The sequence below is a fragment of the Alligator sinensis genome, unplaced genomic scaffold (genome assembly GCF_000455745.1).
Source record: "Alligator sinensis unplaced genomic scaffold, ASM45574v1 scaffold1416_1, whole genome shotgun sequence".
Classification (NCBI taxonomy): Eukaryota; Metazoa; Chordata; order Crocodylia; family Alligatoridae; genus Alligator; species Alligator sinensis.
In genome coordinates, this window is record NW_005842714.1 from 250707 (window position 1) to 267543 (window position 16837).

The following is a 16837-nucleotide window of genomic DNA, read 5'->3' on the forward strand; positions in this document are numbered from 1 at the left end:
ACACAGGTACCTGCCCAGCTGTTCACATGCGTCTCTGGCAACACCTCTGCAACAGCATTACTATGCACCTCATTCTGAATTCCAAGTGAGACTTGAGACAGCCTCTGATGTACTTCCTTGTCAACAACTGATACAGGTTCAGATTTTGGCACCTTGGGATCTTGCTCTACTTTTTTACAGATATAATCCAATTTCCTAGAAATTTCTGTTTCCCTCAAAGAAGATCCAGAATCTGATTCCTCTTTTGTTTGTTTTAATTCAATTTCTTCATCAGAATCTGACAAAACAATAATATCAGGTTCTTTGTTCATGTGAGATGTGGCATCCTGAGTTTTGAGAATCTGTGATGAGGATGGTGAGAGAGACTTTTTCTTGTTTAAGTGAATGCAGGGAGATCTGTCTGGAAAAACTCTTCTCTTTATGTTCTCATGTCTTGAAGCAACACTCTGCTCACTGGCTTTGTAGAAGGGCACATCATCATGTGAGAGATCTCTTATTGGTGTTGATATAGGATGAATGCCTGTATATACTCTGGATAAAGTCTGATTTAATTTTGCAGATAAAGGGGATGAACCAATAGCAGGAAAAAGAGGTGTGCATGGCTTAATAAGAGGACTGTGACAGAAACTGCTCTTGCCCGACTCAAGGCCTTTCTGTGGCTGATGGCAAATTGGTGAGTTATTAATTTCAACACATTTCTCACTGTTGGTCTCTCCAGGGTCTTTGATATCTTCATTCAATGAGGCAGGATCACAATAGTTTCCCTGGGTTGCAGAAAACATGTGCTCATAACTTACATCAAGGGCTACATTGTGTTGATGACTAGGGAACAGCTTTTCCCAGGGATCTTCCTCCTCTTCATTTTGTGAAGCCTGATATGATCTGGAAACTCTGGGTGTTCTAGTGGTCCGTCTTTCACCAAAGAATGCACTGCAGGACATGGCATTATCACTGCACTTACAAGACTCATCCTGGCAGTGCACTGTAGTGATCTGTGTAACATTCATGCCTTCACACCTATCTGGACCTTGGATTTTCTTTTCTTGCGTAGGTAAATCACACCTAGATCTTCCCAGATTAATACTTCCCTTCCATTCTTTAATCTTGCTACATGTTGAGGAAGATTCAAATACCTTCCCCCCTTTGTCATCCACCTGTTGATTCATGTCTTGGGCCTTCTCTGATTCACTGTAAATGCTTTTCTCTGTGCATTCTTCCTCCTGTGGCTTGTCTTGAGCCATTTTTCGCTGTGTAGCAGCAAACTCATAGATTTCCTCAAGTTCCTGTTCATCCACTTTCTCATGGTCTTCCTCCTCTTCACCTTCTGGTTTCAGCAAAGCTATTTCTTCCTCATCTTCATCTATCCACATTGACTTCAAGAGCTCCTGGAAGTTCTCAGCTCTATTCTCACAATCCTCATCATCCCCCACAGAGAAAAGCTCCTCTCCTGAATCCACCCCAGATGGTTCCTGGTTCTCTCCAGGGCTGCTTCCGCATATAGCAATCAGTTCACTTACACTAAACCTGTAATGATACAATGAAAAGATTATTGTTTTCTCTCCTTCGATGTTGCTCCACTATTTGGATGCAATATGAGTGCCCTCATGCAGATTTCCTCATGAGAGTCATGTGCATGCCTTTCATGACAGGCATCTGTTCAAATCTAATGTCAGTCAGATTTCCCCTCTTCTAATAGGATGCACATATGAAAGCACCAGCCCAACAACTCAACTCTCAGACTAACTCTAAAGACCTTTACCTGACTAGAATTAAAATTCCCAGAAATAGACCAGGAGGCAAATAATGGCCCTTCCAAGAGGCAGGATCCCATTTATGCTTTTCCTGACTCAGTCTCTACCTTAGACTACTTCAGCTGAGAAGGTACTAGTGTCTGCAACAGAAGCCAGCAGACTCAGCACAGACAATCCCATAGCAGAGAATGTCTAATGCTATTAAGGGTATGCATTTACCACACTGTTATAAAAGGGGACTTAGATCACAGTAAAGATAAGGCCTCAATTTAGAAACTGGATTAGAAACAATGCTTGAGGAATCACATTTAGAAGACATACACCTTTCTCTACATCCCATTCCTAACATTATTTTACAATTATATATTACTTTTTGAAAAAAGATTCTTTCCCAGTGCAATGAACAAACCATAAATTATAAGGGGAAACTTGCTGACCGGTTGACAATACAGAGGAAAGTATTGTGAAATGCACAGAACATAAAGAGTATGTTTTTCTCTCATCTCCTTGAGTGTCAGTCACATTAAGGTTCATCTGTAACACTAGCAGGTTAAAACTTTTGGAGAGAAGTGAGATTTTTAATTTGACAGATTCTGTTTCATTTGTCCTTATTTTTAAAGGTTTGCAGCTGGAGAGTCACATAATGATGGTAAGACTAATACTGTAAGTCAGTATTATACACACTATTTTCTTTCCCACAGCAAATCTTGCTAGAATTAATGGGACTACTTAGTGAAGTGCTTTGAGCACTCAGATGAAAAACATACTACTTCCCAGTATTACAGTGTCATGATCAGCCATTGTGGGAGGTCCCAGGACCAAATGCTACTATGAACACTATGAGCAGAACAGAATGGCTTGTTTCCCCTACAGGTGCAATGACTTATGCCAACAGTGGTAAAACTTGAGCCTAGCAGCAGGTAATACTAAGCAGGTATGACTTGGCAGAGAGACACAGTGAGAAGATGAGAGTTGTGATGCGTCTGTTAGCACATTCATAAGAAAAACATGCAGATGAGTAAGAAGTTCATTGAATCCATTCAAACCAGAAAAAGAAGATTCAAGTGTCCTCAGAATAACAACAAAGCACTGATACCCATTGAACATTTACGTCAAAAAGATTTCACTTAAACAAATGCAACCTGAGGACGGTCATAATTACAGAAACCTGGCTGCAAATACAAGAATTTGGACTCCAAATAAATCTAACGTGGGATCAGTGGTTAGAATGCAATATACAAACCTGGCTGCAAGAATCCTCACATCAGAGAGCACATGGGGATGGATATTAGAATCAGCAGAATAGAGGTACCGTAGAAATGCATACGTTGCCTCTGCTGTCACTTCACTCAGTAGCACTCGGCGGATCTGCAAATTTCCATCTTCTTCCACTAAAAAACCTTCGTTGTGAGCCTGATAGTGAAAGGATATGAAAAATAAAGCAAGGTCATCTGTTGGCAAAAGATGGGCACAGGAGACTCGGAACCAGATTTTCCTGATCAGATCAGACCTGTCATCCACTGAAGTGGCCAGTACTAGATGCTTCACAAGGATAGCAAGATGATCATATATGCAATGCCTTAAAGCAAGGTGGCAGGAGTGTTCTTCCTGTCCTCTGCAGTCACCTGCTTACACCCTGTAGCATAGCTGCACAACATTTGATTCCGTCCTCCATATAACTACCACACATTGCTAAGACTTATAAGCATTTTCCAATTCCTTTTTTAAACCAGTTGCCTCCTGGAACAGTGATTTCACAAGGTGACTGAAAGAAGAACACCATGTGAAGAAGAGTGCCTTTGAGTTGTTTTTAGTTTACCTGTCCTTAGTTGCACTGACTGACCACTCATACTCCTTTTATGGGACAACAGAAAGGAGGATCTGTTCAACTACTTCTATATCTTTGGTAACTTGAATAATACCTGTGAGGATCCACCTGCATTTGTCAAGACGCTTCTTCAATTACAACACTCTCCCATGCTCTTTGCACCCATTGCACCTACTGCATTCCCTGAGATTCTCTTAGGGAAGTACATGTCACACAAATGAAAAACACAGGGGCTCAGTTCTTCCCATTAACTCCCAATGGCTCAAGGTCTCTGACAATGGGAGACTTGGTCCTAACAACACCCTCTTGGCCAATAAATAGATCATATGGGAAACAACGCCCTGCAGAATAGAACCTAAGGGAAAATAACCACATGGAGGGAATTAAACATATAACATGGGGACCTGATCCAGCAACTCCTACTATATATACAAGCAGTTCTTACCCATGCAAACAGCTGATGGGACTACCCAAGTAAGAAAAGGTTGCAAACTGGGGTACAGGTAAGTAATAAAAGGAAGTTCACCTAGTTCAGAATGCACAGGGTTAACCCTTGTCTCTAGTTTCATAAAAGTGTCATGTCACAGGATGCATCTACACCACATCCCTGGTGCTGCCAGGGGTCCTCCCTCTGAAGCATGCCCAACTATCTACTCATACATACCAAACTGGAAAATGCAGTGGTGAAGCCACTCTGCGAACAACCCCCTTACACAGGAGTGGGCAATTATTTGGGTCCACAGGCCACATAGGGAGTTTTGGTGAGCTCTTGCAAGCTTGGTCAGCACCCCCTGCCTCCAATCTGGGACAGCACCCCTTTCTCCGCAACAGCTCACCAAAACTCCTTAAGTGGCTCTGCTCCACGCTTGGCCAGGCAGCTTGGATGGAGTCGCTGGTAGGGACGGTGTAGCAGGGGCAGGGAGCTGAGTCTGGGTTCGAGCTCTTTTGGCAGTGACAGCGCAGGGTCAGGGCCCAGGGAAGAGCTGAGATTTGCTATCCACATGCCCCTGCCTGTGGAACTCGTGCCTGTTGCAGGGCTGCGTGGGCAGCAGATCATGGCTCTGCTCCAGCCCCGGCCCCACGCTGTCATGGCCCCACGATCCCACCCTGTGATCCCAGTCTCGCCTGCCCATCCCACTTCTGAACACAGCTCTCCACCCACCTGCAGCCCCATCCCATCCACCCAGCCATTCGCCCTGCCCATGTGGGTCCCACCCCCAGTTGTCGGTTCAGAGTGGATGGGCTGGGGTGCCCGGGCAGTGGAGCTGGGTCTGGCAGCAGCAGCTAGAAGGAGCTCCTGCCACTGGGGCTGCTAGGAAGTGAGTCTGGATGCCATGTCGCCCCAGCCCTGTTGTGTGCCTAGGGGTAGCAGCACTGGCCACATGTGCCACGGCCTAAGCTGCTCCCTGTGCCTGGGCTAGGAGGGACCAAGGGACTCACCGCAGGCTAGATAACATACCTTGGAGGCCAAATCTGGTCTGTGGGCCGTATTTTGCCCACCCCTGGGTCATATTTTCCCCGTCTCAAGTACATCACAGGCGGAGAGCTCAAGAGCAACCCAGAGTAGTTTCAACACCACATTTCTGAGTTTGGCATGTATGAACAGGGGCAGCTGGGTAGGACACACCAAAGTTGTGCAGACACATGTACACAGGCCTTCTTGAGATGACAGTATTCAAGTAAACCAAGCCATGTTGAAAAGCTGCTCTAGGGGCTGCCAAGTAGCACCAAGTATAGATTAGGGTCAGCACCCATTGTCATGCTAGTGGGAGTGCGACTGGGATCATGCTGAGAACTGCCTGACACCAAACCCTACTGGGGAGCATGTGGAGCACTGCAGCTGCCTTGGCAAGCTCAGCCTTGCTATCTCAACAGTGAATGAAGGCATGGGAGGCATTATATTGGTTTGACCCTACTCATGAAGTTTATGCAAGAATGTAGCTAAGAACTTTCAACTGCTTGGTCCCTGGACTTTAAGTTCCCTCACTGTAGGAGAAAGACAAGGTGGGCTTACCTGACTGACATAATAGTTTGTGTTGGGTGACTATGAAAAACCAGAGACCAAACAGGTAGTTAGAACTTCGTGTGTTAATTGCTGGCAGAATGCTGGGGGCAGGCTTCATTCTCCACCTCCCACCTCCCACATACTACCACACTCAAAAAGACACCAGCACTCTTGCCTCCTGGACTCATCTAGCAAGGAGACCAAAAGTCATGGCTGGGCCACAGATGCCTGTCAGAGGGCCCTTTATCAACCTCTGCTGATTCTGGAGCGGCGCTGACTGTTGAGACTGGAGCTGGTTTGGCTATTTATCTCATCCTAGCTATGAGCAAAGCACCTTCTGGTCAAAAGTCCAGAGGAGGCCACCCTGTCAGAAGGCAGAGAAAGGTAACACTGCAAACAAGCATCACATTTAAATACAAAAGCATACACATTCAGCTATACTTACCATTTCCACTGCCCGTGGGCACCGTGCATATAGCACAAACATATGGGCATAAAGAACTTCCCCAGAGTCGACCTGGAACTGGATGTCACTTAGATGGGGATTGTTGACCATTCCACTAAAATCAAAAGCCAGTGACTGGAGCAAGGGCTAGAACAAAGAAGGAAAGGAGAGAGGAAAATACTGGTGACACTGTAGGTCATTTCTTTGACAAGTGCAGAGGGAATAACCCAATTTGTCAGTGTTCCTGTCCTCTGGACCATAGTTTGAAGGGAGTTAGCTTGTCCCTTGAAGCAAATCTTACTCTGGGTTAAATTTCACTTTCAAGCCAGCAATGATGAATTCGAGAGGCAACTAGCAACAAGCTTCTGCGCTTCAGAGTTACTACGCTGCAGCTGGAGTCACACTTGTCTATCTGTTACTTCAACTGCTCTGGCACTGGGTGGACACAAGACAGAAAGACAAATAGCTGTTTTTAGAGCGCCTTCAGTCTACATAGCTTCAATGCTGTCAGGGTAGATGAGTCCAACTGCAATGTGGGCAAACCTAACAGCAACGGTTGGTGACTCCCTTCTGTGTCGACAGAAGCATCAATTTGTTGTCTGGATTTGGGGTCCCAGGAAGTGTACAGTCTATCTGAATCCTGTATTCAGGATGTCACAGAAAGACTGCAAAAGCTCATCCATCCCTCAGATCACTATGCTTCCCTGCTTGTCCATGTAGGCAACAATAATACCACCAGAATGACACTGAGCAGATCAGAGAAGATTACAAAGAGGATTAAAAAGTTTTGAGCATAAGTAGTATTTTCATCAATCCTCGCAGAAGAAGGTGGTCCAGGCAGGGACCATCACATCATGGAAATAAATGTATGGCTGAAAATGCACTGTCAACATGAAGGCTTTAGGATTCTTTGACAATGGGCAGATGTTCTGGGGAGGAGTACTGCTATCAAGAGACAGGACCCATCTGATCAGAACTGTGAAGAGCATCTTTGGTCACTATCTGGCCAACCTAGTAAGGAAGGCTTTAAACTTAGCTTCTTGGGGGATGGTGAACAAAACCTTCCAGCAACAGAGCAAAAAAATCCAAAGGAAAGAGGAGTGGAAGAAGCAGCTAAAATCAGGGAAGGGCAAGAGAGCCACAGGACAGCAAGAGGGAAATGAGTATGTCAAAATGCAAAATACTTCTGATCTATGTATACAAATGTGAGAAGTATGAGGAACAAACAAGATGAGTTGTTACTGCACAGTCATTTAATATTTGCTTAAGCTGTTGTTACCGTGCAGTCCCATCACTGCATGGTTATTTTTAGTTGCTGCTGCACAGTAGAATTGCTGCCACGGTTCATGCCCAGCAATGCTATGTTGTTGTAGCAACAAGCTAAGGCATAGTAGCTTGTTGTTATGGTAATGTAGCTTCTTGCATAGATGCGCCCAGTCATTCATAAGAAAATACCATTACTATGAGCTGCAATGAGACCCTTTGTTGGCAGTCTTAGCTGGAGGAAACTGGAAGATCAGCTGCCTTCACATGGCCAATGGGTATGCTGCCAGGCCAGAACTGTGGCAAACTGATAGGGCAACATGAGGGAAACTTACTTTGCTGCCTGCTATTAGGGGTGCACTGATATATCAGTTGGCTATCGGACTGCCACCAATAAAAGGAGAAATTATGTTATCGGCTATCAGCTTTTTTTGGTCATTGTAGCTGACAAATACAGCCGCGTGCCTGGACTATTCTGGCAAGCGTGGTCCAGTCCCCATGCTCCATCGCCAGCCCTAGCCCACAGCAGACTACAGGTTCTGGCGAGCACTGGGAGGGAGGGGGTGCTGGGGTAGTCTCATGATGCTGCACTCAGCAACAAAGGGACTGTTACCAGCTCCTGCTGCCACTGCCATAGAAATGGCGCGCATGCAGCAGGGGTTGCCACAGAGACATTCGGCTGCGTACAGGTGGGGTAAGGTGCCGCACAAGGGACATTCTGCTCTGCTGGGCACCGGGTGCCTTTGCAAAAGCAGCTTCTCCCCAGGGGCCATGGGAGGTTGGCTGCATGGGGTCCCCCAGCACTGAGGCAGTGGCGTGCTCTAGGCTCCAAACGTGCCTGGCACTACTGTTCAAGTGAGGGTCTGCCCCGCCTGTCCAGGATAGCAGCACAGGCTGTGTGGGGAGCAGGGCTGCAGGTAGGAGCCATGGGTGACAGGGTGACATGAATGGGAATAAGTTGGTCACTGCCTTCCTCATCAAGGGCCAGAGCAAACAGGAGATGTGTGTATGTGTGTGTGTGTTATAAATACAAAACAAACAAAAAAAGGTTTATTTATGTCAGTAGTTTGAAATACCTTGCACTATTACTAAATAACAGTTATCAGATTGGCATCAGCCAATATAGTTGGTTAATCATCGGTATCAACCAAGAAAATCTTTATCGGTATACCCCTACCTCCTATGTTGCACCTATTCTGAGGACAGAAATTCATTCCCCTGGGCTGCCAATCAAGTGTTTTTCACAAGCATAATGTTCAAAGAAAAAGAAAATGTCTTAAATTTTGTTTCTGCCTTGGAGCTGTCTCGGACCATCAGACCTTCCAGAAAACTGGATCCATATAGTTTGGTATTGTGCCTCTAACCATGGCCAGTTCTTTGGATGAGAGGATTCAGCACCATTCAAGCCCAGCTGGGAATCTGATTAGGCCTGAAGCCCTAGTCATAAGATCTCATACATTTTAAACCTACTGTAGCTTCAGAAACTAAAATATTATTCCTGCCTACACAAGATAAAGCTCCATCTGGAACAACACAATCTTTACTTTGTTAGCAGGTTTCTGTATGAGCTCAGAGGACTGGGGAAACCTATGTTTGATTCAATGCAGTATGTAGTCAAGGGTGTCCAACATCAATTGGTACTGAAATATCAGCACACACCTGAAAAGGCCTTTCAGGACTTGAGAGTAGACTAAAGAAGGCTTCATGTGCCACTGCAGCAACCTGAGTCCACGCTGCAAGGGAAAGGTGGGAAGCAAAGGCTGAAAACAGTCAGATTTTTTTGCTTTCTTATTTTTGGCAAGGAAGATGGGCAAGATGGTACCTCAGGATGCCAGCAAGCAAAGCACACTGATGTCACATTTCCTGCTACTGCTGAAACCATGAATCAAACACACCTTCCCTCCCCATAAAAAAGGAAACTTATTAGAACTGGAATCCTTCTCCTTACTGTTCCATGGCTTGGACAAAGCAAACAGCTGGGTCCAAACCCAGTTCTGAGTGAAGAGGTGTTTACATCAGAAATGCTCCAGCAGTAACTGCCAGCACATCAGCAGTGAGGCCAAATACCACAGAAATTGATTTCCCTGCATACAATAGTTAGGGTCTCCCCCATTCAGACTGGAGGCAGACTGGCAGCAAGCAGAACATGGGAAAGCCTGCTGTGCTTGCTCCATCCCTATTCACAAAGAGAACTGACTTTCCAGGGAGGTCAAACCTGCACCTCAATCTTTTAGAAAAGCCTAAATAAAATTTAAGTGCCTTAACTGCTTGGACACCACTCTCACATCCCCCCTGAGGACCTCTCTAGTCTGTTAAGGGCCTCTTCATCCCAAATCTCCAAAACATATTTAGCTTGAAAATTGAGACTCATCCATGACAGGCAACAACTCAATAACAGAAAGTACATTTCCACCACATAAAGTAGATTATCTTGATAACTGCTGAGAATTAAGAACCCCTACAAAGATATGCACACATTGTACTTAATTATGCTTCTACAAGGCAAAGCCACTGAGTGGGTGTGTCTACACAAGATGCTCTACTGCACAGTAAAGCAAATGCAGATGCTTACTGCACAGTAAATGGTTCTAATTGTAAGTAAATTTGTTACCTGCAAAAGCAAGTAGCAAATTTACTTGTGATTAGCAACAGTGCAGTAGCACATGTGTAAACTCTGACCCTGAGCTTCCTGCCCCCAGGAGCTGCTTGCTAATGGGGTGCAAGGACAATGTCCCCCTGCCCCAGTAGTAAGGAGCTCCCAGCCCCCACTCTGTGATTGCGGGGTCAGGGCTAGGAGATGCTTATCTGCCAGCCTGAGCCCTGTGGTGGCAGGACCCAGGCCGGGAGATGCTTGTCAGGTCCTGGTGCTGGGAAACCCTTCTTTCTCAGCCCAAGTTCCATGGCTGTGGGACCCAGGCTGGGAGATCCTTACCCTGTAGCCTGAGCCTTGCAGTAGGGAAGCCCAGGTTGGGATATTCTTATCTCTCAGCCCGAGTCCCACAGGTGGAGGGTCCAGGCTGGGAGATCCTTCTCTCCCAGCACCAGCTTCGCGGTCACTGGTGCAAAGTCCCAGTCCCTGCCAGGAGACAGCTGTCTCCTGGCCCCATTCTCCCGGCCAACCCCTGGACTAGCACGCAGGGAGAGCCTAGAGCTCTCCTTGGTTGTGTCAGGAGCCAGTAAAGGGCTAGCAGGGGCAAGAGCTGAATGCTGCCATGAGCAGCAAACTTGCTCCCAAGACCCAGCATGTGTAGATGCTTGCCTGGGTCAGTTTACTCTAGACTAATTTACTCTACAGTAAACTGATCCCACGTTATTTGCATGTGTAGATGTGCCCACTGGAGGGTAAACTGTGATCTCTGAAATACTACAGGTCTGATGGGAAACCATCTGTGATTTGCATTCTTCATGGCACTGCACTGATCACCCCTGTGGGAGTGCAGGGAAATGTAGGCAGCAGGTCTCAAAGGACATTCTGACCCATCCAGCTATCTTCTTTGTGTTGGGTTTCCCAGAAGGCTGAGGACGCTGTGGAATGACTATGCTGAGCCCTCACAAAATGATGCTCTCCCATAAATCTCCCAGCATTTCATCTCCTCTGTAAGCTTCTGTACCAGATAGCATGTGTTTGGTGTAAATCACTCTGTCCAGGCAGAAATCCATTTACTTATCATTTGTCTAGCTTGGCACAGTACACACAAGAAAGAAGACACCACTTCTGCCCTGAAATACTTGGAGCCCAAGCACACTGTGTACATGAACTGGTTCTCTTTCCACAATCATCTCTATCTGCCTACTGTTATTTTAAATCTTTTCCTATACAGCACCACTATCCTTTTACCAACATGGAAGGAAAGCATTTGGCGTCAGACTTACATATTTCTGCCAACCATAAATATATATATGGAGAACTAAACAAGGATTTGTCCTTACTCTGTGATGGCTGCTTCTCTGGCACCTCTTTCCTGTGTATGGAGGGACAAAGCCACTGAGTGGAATATCTGTGGGCGCTGATTCTTTCCCTTAAGGAAGAAAACACAAATCAAACACAACTCCTGTGTGAGACAGACTACAAAGTAAACATTCCCACTAGTACCTCTGCAGTACAGATAACCCAACCAGTGATTTCTAGCCAGGCAGGCTAGAACTAGTCCTGGCACTTCAGCCTTCCTCTCCATTCTTAACAAGGAATTTCTGTGTTAGGCTGTGACATATTGCTGATTTTTGCCCGGAATTTAAGATTTCAAGATTTCAAACAGACCAAGTTCTCTGGTAGTTCAGAGTGCACATAATGTAATGGGCAGAAGAAATCTTAGTCTACATAAACTGGTACACAGTTACATTTGCAGCTGGAATGTGGCTTTCCTCACACAGGGTCCATGCACACAATTACATCAGTCACTAGAGAAGCTGAGTCCCCTCTGAAACAGTCTAGCAGTAGTGTAACATGCTCAACAATACCAAGCAGCAGTTTGGATGAGAAAATTAAAAATACTACCTATACATAAATCACAGATACAACACAATTTCTGCCTGAGTAGAAAATCCTTTAGGAAGCTGTTTAAGGAATACTAAAAATACCATATTTACACAAATCCAAGACAACTTTGGATTTAATATGACCCCCCAATAATTAGATTTGACACATGGAAAATTATAAATTTGTTAGTCTTCCATGTATAAAATCAAATTATTGGAGGGTCATCTTAAATTTTGCCCCACCTATGGGGGAGTAGAGGGGGAGAAGGGAGAGCAAGCAGCCTGACCTTTGCACCTTGCTCCCCTACAAGTATGCCCTGCCATGCCTGGACCCCTGCTGCCTGTTCCCCCTGCCACTAGTCCTCCTTGCCTCCAACTCTGCTGTCTGCCTCCCCAGCCAACCTGTGCTGCTGCCCAATCAGAAGTGCAGGTCAAGGGATGGGGCAGAAGCACATACTGCTCATTGGCCAAGGCATTGGGAAATAGTGCAGGTCAGAGAAAGGGGTAGCAGTGTGTGGTGCCACCGCATCTCAACACATGCTGCTGCCAAATCCCAGCTGTGCACTCCTACCGGATCAGCAGGGATCCGGGTTTTCTGTTTCCCATGGAAAAATGTGGAATTTCCCCTTTAAAGGAGAAAAACACAGGAAACCGTGGGTTTCCCCTTGCAGGCTGGCAACCTTTCAGCCTGCAAAAGGGGTTGCTTGGGGCTGGGGGGGGGTGCAATTGGAGGCAGGGGGCACCATGTGCATGCGTGTATACACATGGCTGGCATACAACCAGGCAGGGTGGTGAGATCAGCCCCAGCAGCTGGATACAGGTAATTCTATGGGGGAGTGGGGTTGGAGGGCCAGGCATTGGGGACCGTCTGGGGGACTATGGGCGTGTGTGTGTGTGAGAGAGAGGTGTGTTGAGCAGATGTGTGTGGAGGGGGTGTGGGGCAGATGTTTGCTGGTGCTTGGTGAAAGTGTCTGGGCACAGGGGCTGCAGCAGGGCAGGGGAGGTCTGAGGCAGTGCTCAGTACTGCCAGTGAGCCCAGCTCCGCACTACTGCCAGCAGGGCATGCCCAGAGGCACCTGCCCCCGCAGTGGGGGAAGGGGGTGGGAGGGGTCCATTAGGGGTGGCGGTGAGCTGCATGGCCAGGCTGACGTGGTGGGGGAGGTGCCCATGCTCTGAGGCACAGGGTGGCTAGGAGATGCTGCTTCGGGGGGAAAGGAGAGGGGCAGGGAGTGGGGCAGCCAGGTGCCACAGGCGTCCCCTCCTCCTTCCTCTAGCCCACACTGGGGCTGGACAAGCTCCGTTGCTGCCCCCAAAAGCCAGTCACCACTCTGGCCCAGGAAGGACAGAGACTGCCTGGAGCCCCTCACCCTCATTCTGCTGCCTGCAGCACGGCCTGAGCCAGAGCTGCGCTCCACTTCATGCTGCTGCTATGGAGTGTGGTGCGTGGTGCCTCAGCTGCTTCTTGTGCTTCCGCATGAGATGCACAGCATGCACCTCATGCTGGAGCCTGTTCCCACCATGTCACCACAGATCACCATCCTGTAAGTCCACACAGGGCCAAGCGGAGCAGGATGGGGAGCAGCTTCCAGCAGGGCTGGGGAGGGCAGGAGTCTGTGGATCGGGAGTGAAGGGCCCCCTCTGGTAGTGCTCAGAGGGTGGGAGGCTGTGTGTTTGGGAGTGAGGGGCACTGGCAGGGCCAGAGGTCTGTGGGTCAGGAGCGAGGGGCACCGGCAGGGATGGGGGACTGCGGGTAGGGAGTGAGGAGCACTGACATGGGCAGAGGAGGCAGGGGAATGTGGGTTGGCAGTAAATGGCATTGGCAGAGCCAGGGGACAGTGGGTCAGGAGCATGGCCAGAGGGGGCACCAGAATATGGCTTGGGTATGAGGGGCATCGGCAGAACCAGGGGGCTGAGAGTTGGGAGTGAGGAGCATTCGTGGCAACGGGGGACTGTGGGTTGGATTCAAGGGGCAATAGCATTGGCAGGAGTAGGGCACCAGCATATCAGGGTTGCTCAGTGCCACAAAGTGGTGGGTGGGACAGCCACAGCTGGATTTGCATGTTGGTGAGCAAAGAGACCAGGGGATCTCTGATTTTTCATGATAAAAAAAACAAAATCAAATGCCAAAACATATAGGTATTTATAATTTATTTTATTATAATGATCGAGGCACTGGTAAGCTTCCAAACTGCTTTTAAATTGTAACTATAGGAACAAAACATTGTGTTCAACTGATACCTATAAATAGTGGTGTTTCATGTTAATCACGGAAAAACACAGATTTTGGGATTTTCAATTGGAGAATTTTGGATTTTTAAACAGAGAAAACCAGGATCCCTGCTGATCAGCAGCATGGGTCACAGGGTGGAGGCAGCAGCATGAGTCAGGGGATCGGGAAGTAGGGCAGGTCAGGGGATGGGATAACAGCATGTCCTGCTGTCCCATTCCTCAATGCTGCTACCCCATCCCCTGACCTGCACTGCTCCCTGATCCCCCACCCAATCAGTAGTGCATTCTGCTGCCCCATTCCCAAGCATGCTGCTACTCTATCCCCAACCTGATTCTCAACCCACCTTGTTGTCCATCCCCTACCTGATCCCCGACCTGCACTGCTGCTTATTTCTCCCCAATCCCTGACCCACACTGGTGCCCATCCCCCCACAATACCTGACCCCTACTGCTGCCCATGTCCCCCATCCCTGACCTTCACTGCTGCCCTTCCCCCATCTGATCCCAAACCCATGTTAGCATCCAATCTCAGACCCTAGCCTTGGCTCCTGACCAATACTCATTGCACTGCTGCAACTCCATGGCTGCTGACTAAACAGTAGCAGCAGCAGCCCCAGAAGCAGTAGACCTAAGCCAGTCAGGTCTGTGTAGAGCCAGAGCACTGTTACTCAAATCCAAGACAAGACTTGTTTTTCCCTGTTAATTGAGGGAAAAAATCTTATCTTGGATTTGAGTAAATATGGTTAAATGGACACCATGTTAAAGGGGTTCTAGGCAAACTGGGAACTTAGAAAAATTGATCCACTTAAAAGTACCTAGATGAATGTGTCAAAAACTGGCAGGTGATAGAGAACAATGAGGACCAGAGCCTCAGGAACCAGTGGGAAGAGCAATAGCCAGCAGTACTCCCTGCAGATGCTGGCCTAGCCTCTCTTATGCCCATGGGTGCCACTTTAGTCAGGGGGGGGGCACATGCCCCCCCCCAGGGCCAGTCAGCGACTGGGGAGGGGAAGAGGTCCCCCCACGGCCAACTGCAAAGCCCACTCCCCAGCCAGCACTCGCGGGGTGGGGGGGCCCAACAGCACTCCCGCCTGTCCTCCCGCCCGTTCCTTAAGTGGCGAACGAGGCCTGTCAGGGGGTGCACTGGAGCTCTCAGGAGGTGCACGTGCCATTGCTTTGGCCAGTCTTGAGCAGGCACAGTTCTGCTTGGCTAATGTGATTCAATATGATCAGTGTAGAAGTACAGACCAAAACTGCCAAAACTTACTTGATTGCTCCTCTGTATGGGAGAGGTGAACTTCATGGTTCCACTGGGTGAGAGTGAGTCCTTCCCCAGCCAGCTCAATCAAGTCCTGCAGAATCTGAACATCCTTGCAGCTGGGGCTGGGGCTGTCCTCACCCGGGCCAGTTTGAGGTTCATCAGAAAGCTTGTTTCCAAGTTCTGCAGGAGCAAGATGGCTGATGACAGGCAGTTGTTGGATTAGCTGTGGTTGGTCAGATCCCATCAATGAAAAAACAGTCTCTGACTTCTGACTCTGAAGTGGAAAACAAAAAATAAACTTGTTCTTGTCTTAAGTGTTCACATAGCTCAGGAATGGCTCAGTGGTTGGATTAAACTCAAGGTGATGCACAAGTGAAAGGAAGAAAAGTGAAATTATCCCTCTCGGGGGATAAGTACAAAATATGAGAGAGCTCTGAAGGAGTTCTCTCTGGTTCTATGCATCATTTAACTAAATAATGTGCAACAAAATAGACAGGGGACCTGTGACAAAATTACTATGAGATTAATTATTGTATTCTAACACATACTGGGCCAAGGGCAGAGTGAAGGTCATGTGAGCAACCTTAGATTTAGCAAAGCTGACATTTGAGTCCTGTACTTTATAACCACAAAGCATGTTTGCCATATTTTTTTCTGAAATATAGATATATTTATTCACAAAACAAAACTGTAACCTAATTCCAGGCTGGATGATTAAACATAATCATAGAATCATAGAAAATTAGGGTTGGAAAGGACCTCAGGAGGTCATCTAGTCCAACCCCCTCCTCAAAGCAGGACCATCCCCAACCACATCATTCCAGCCACGGCTCTGTCAAACCAGGCCCCAAAAACCTCAAAGGATGGAAACTCCACCACCTCTCTAGGTAACCTGCTCCACCACTTCACCATCCTCCTAGTGAGAAAGTTTTTTCCTAATATTCAACCTAAACCTCCCTTGCTGCAACCTGAGATCACGTCTCCCTGTTTTGTCATCTGTCACAACTGAGAACAGTTTAGCTCCATATGCTCTGGAACCATTATTCAGGTAGACAGAATATATAGCAAGAGAAATATTGATCAAGTGAACCTCAGCTAGGTTCACTGCGAATAGGTTAGAAACCCTCAACTCACAACCCTTCATTCTTACATAGCTTCACTTTCTGAAACGTAAAAGAAAAAACAATCTACACTGAGCTTCAGGTGCCTTGTCTTCAGTTCCAAAAGGAGATTTCCAAATTGGAAGTTCAAGAACACAAGGTCTGGCTATGCAAAGACAGGGGTGGTGCCTGTGGGGCAGCCACAGAGTGGGCAAATGCATGAAGGTGGCAATGCCCGAGGTGGAGGGGAACACCTAGATGTGGGTGAACACCTGGATGTGAGTGAATAGTAGAGAAAAGGAATAGGACTCCTCACCTGCACAGGTTTACAAGGTAAAATTGGAGGGGTTAATCCTGCTGTGTAGAAGGTTTCAGGGTCACAGGGTCCAGTCAAAGCACTAAACTCCCACAAAAGGCAGTGCTTATCTTTAGGCAATGGCAGAAGCCACTCTGTTTTCTCTGGCTCATCCTCCAGAATC

General features: G+C 47.4%; 1 protein-coding gene across 1 annotated transcript in view; it reads right to left on the reverse strand.

Moving 5' to 3' along the window:
- The window catches only part of SLX4 (SLX4 structure-specific endonuclease subunit), a 52028-nt gene that overhangs the window by 6616 nt on the left and 28575 nt on the right, over positions 1–16837 (reverse strand). Inside the window, 6 exon segments of the mRNA XM_025216228.1 lie at positions 1–1524; positions 2995–3164; positions 6030–6176; positions 11223–11311; positions 15265–15532; positions 16675–16837. The exon segment at positions 1–1524 is cut by the window's left edge and continues 944 nt beyond it; the exon segment at positions 16675–16837 is cut by the window's right edge and continues 9 nt beyond it. Coding sequence (XP_025072013.1) covers positions 1–1524; positions 2995–3164; positions 6030–6176; positions 11223–11311; positions 15265–15532; positions 16675–16837 — 2361 coding nt within the window.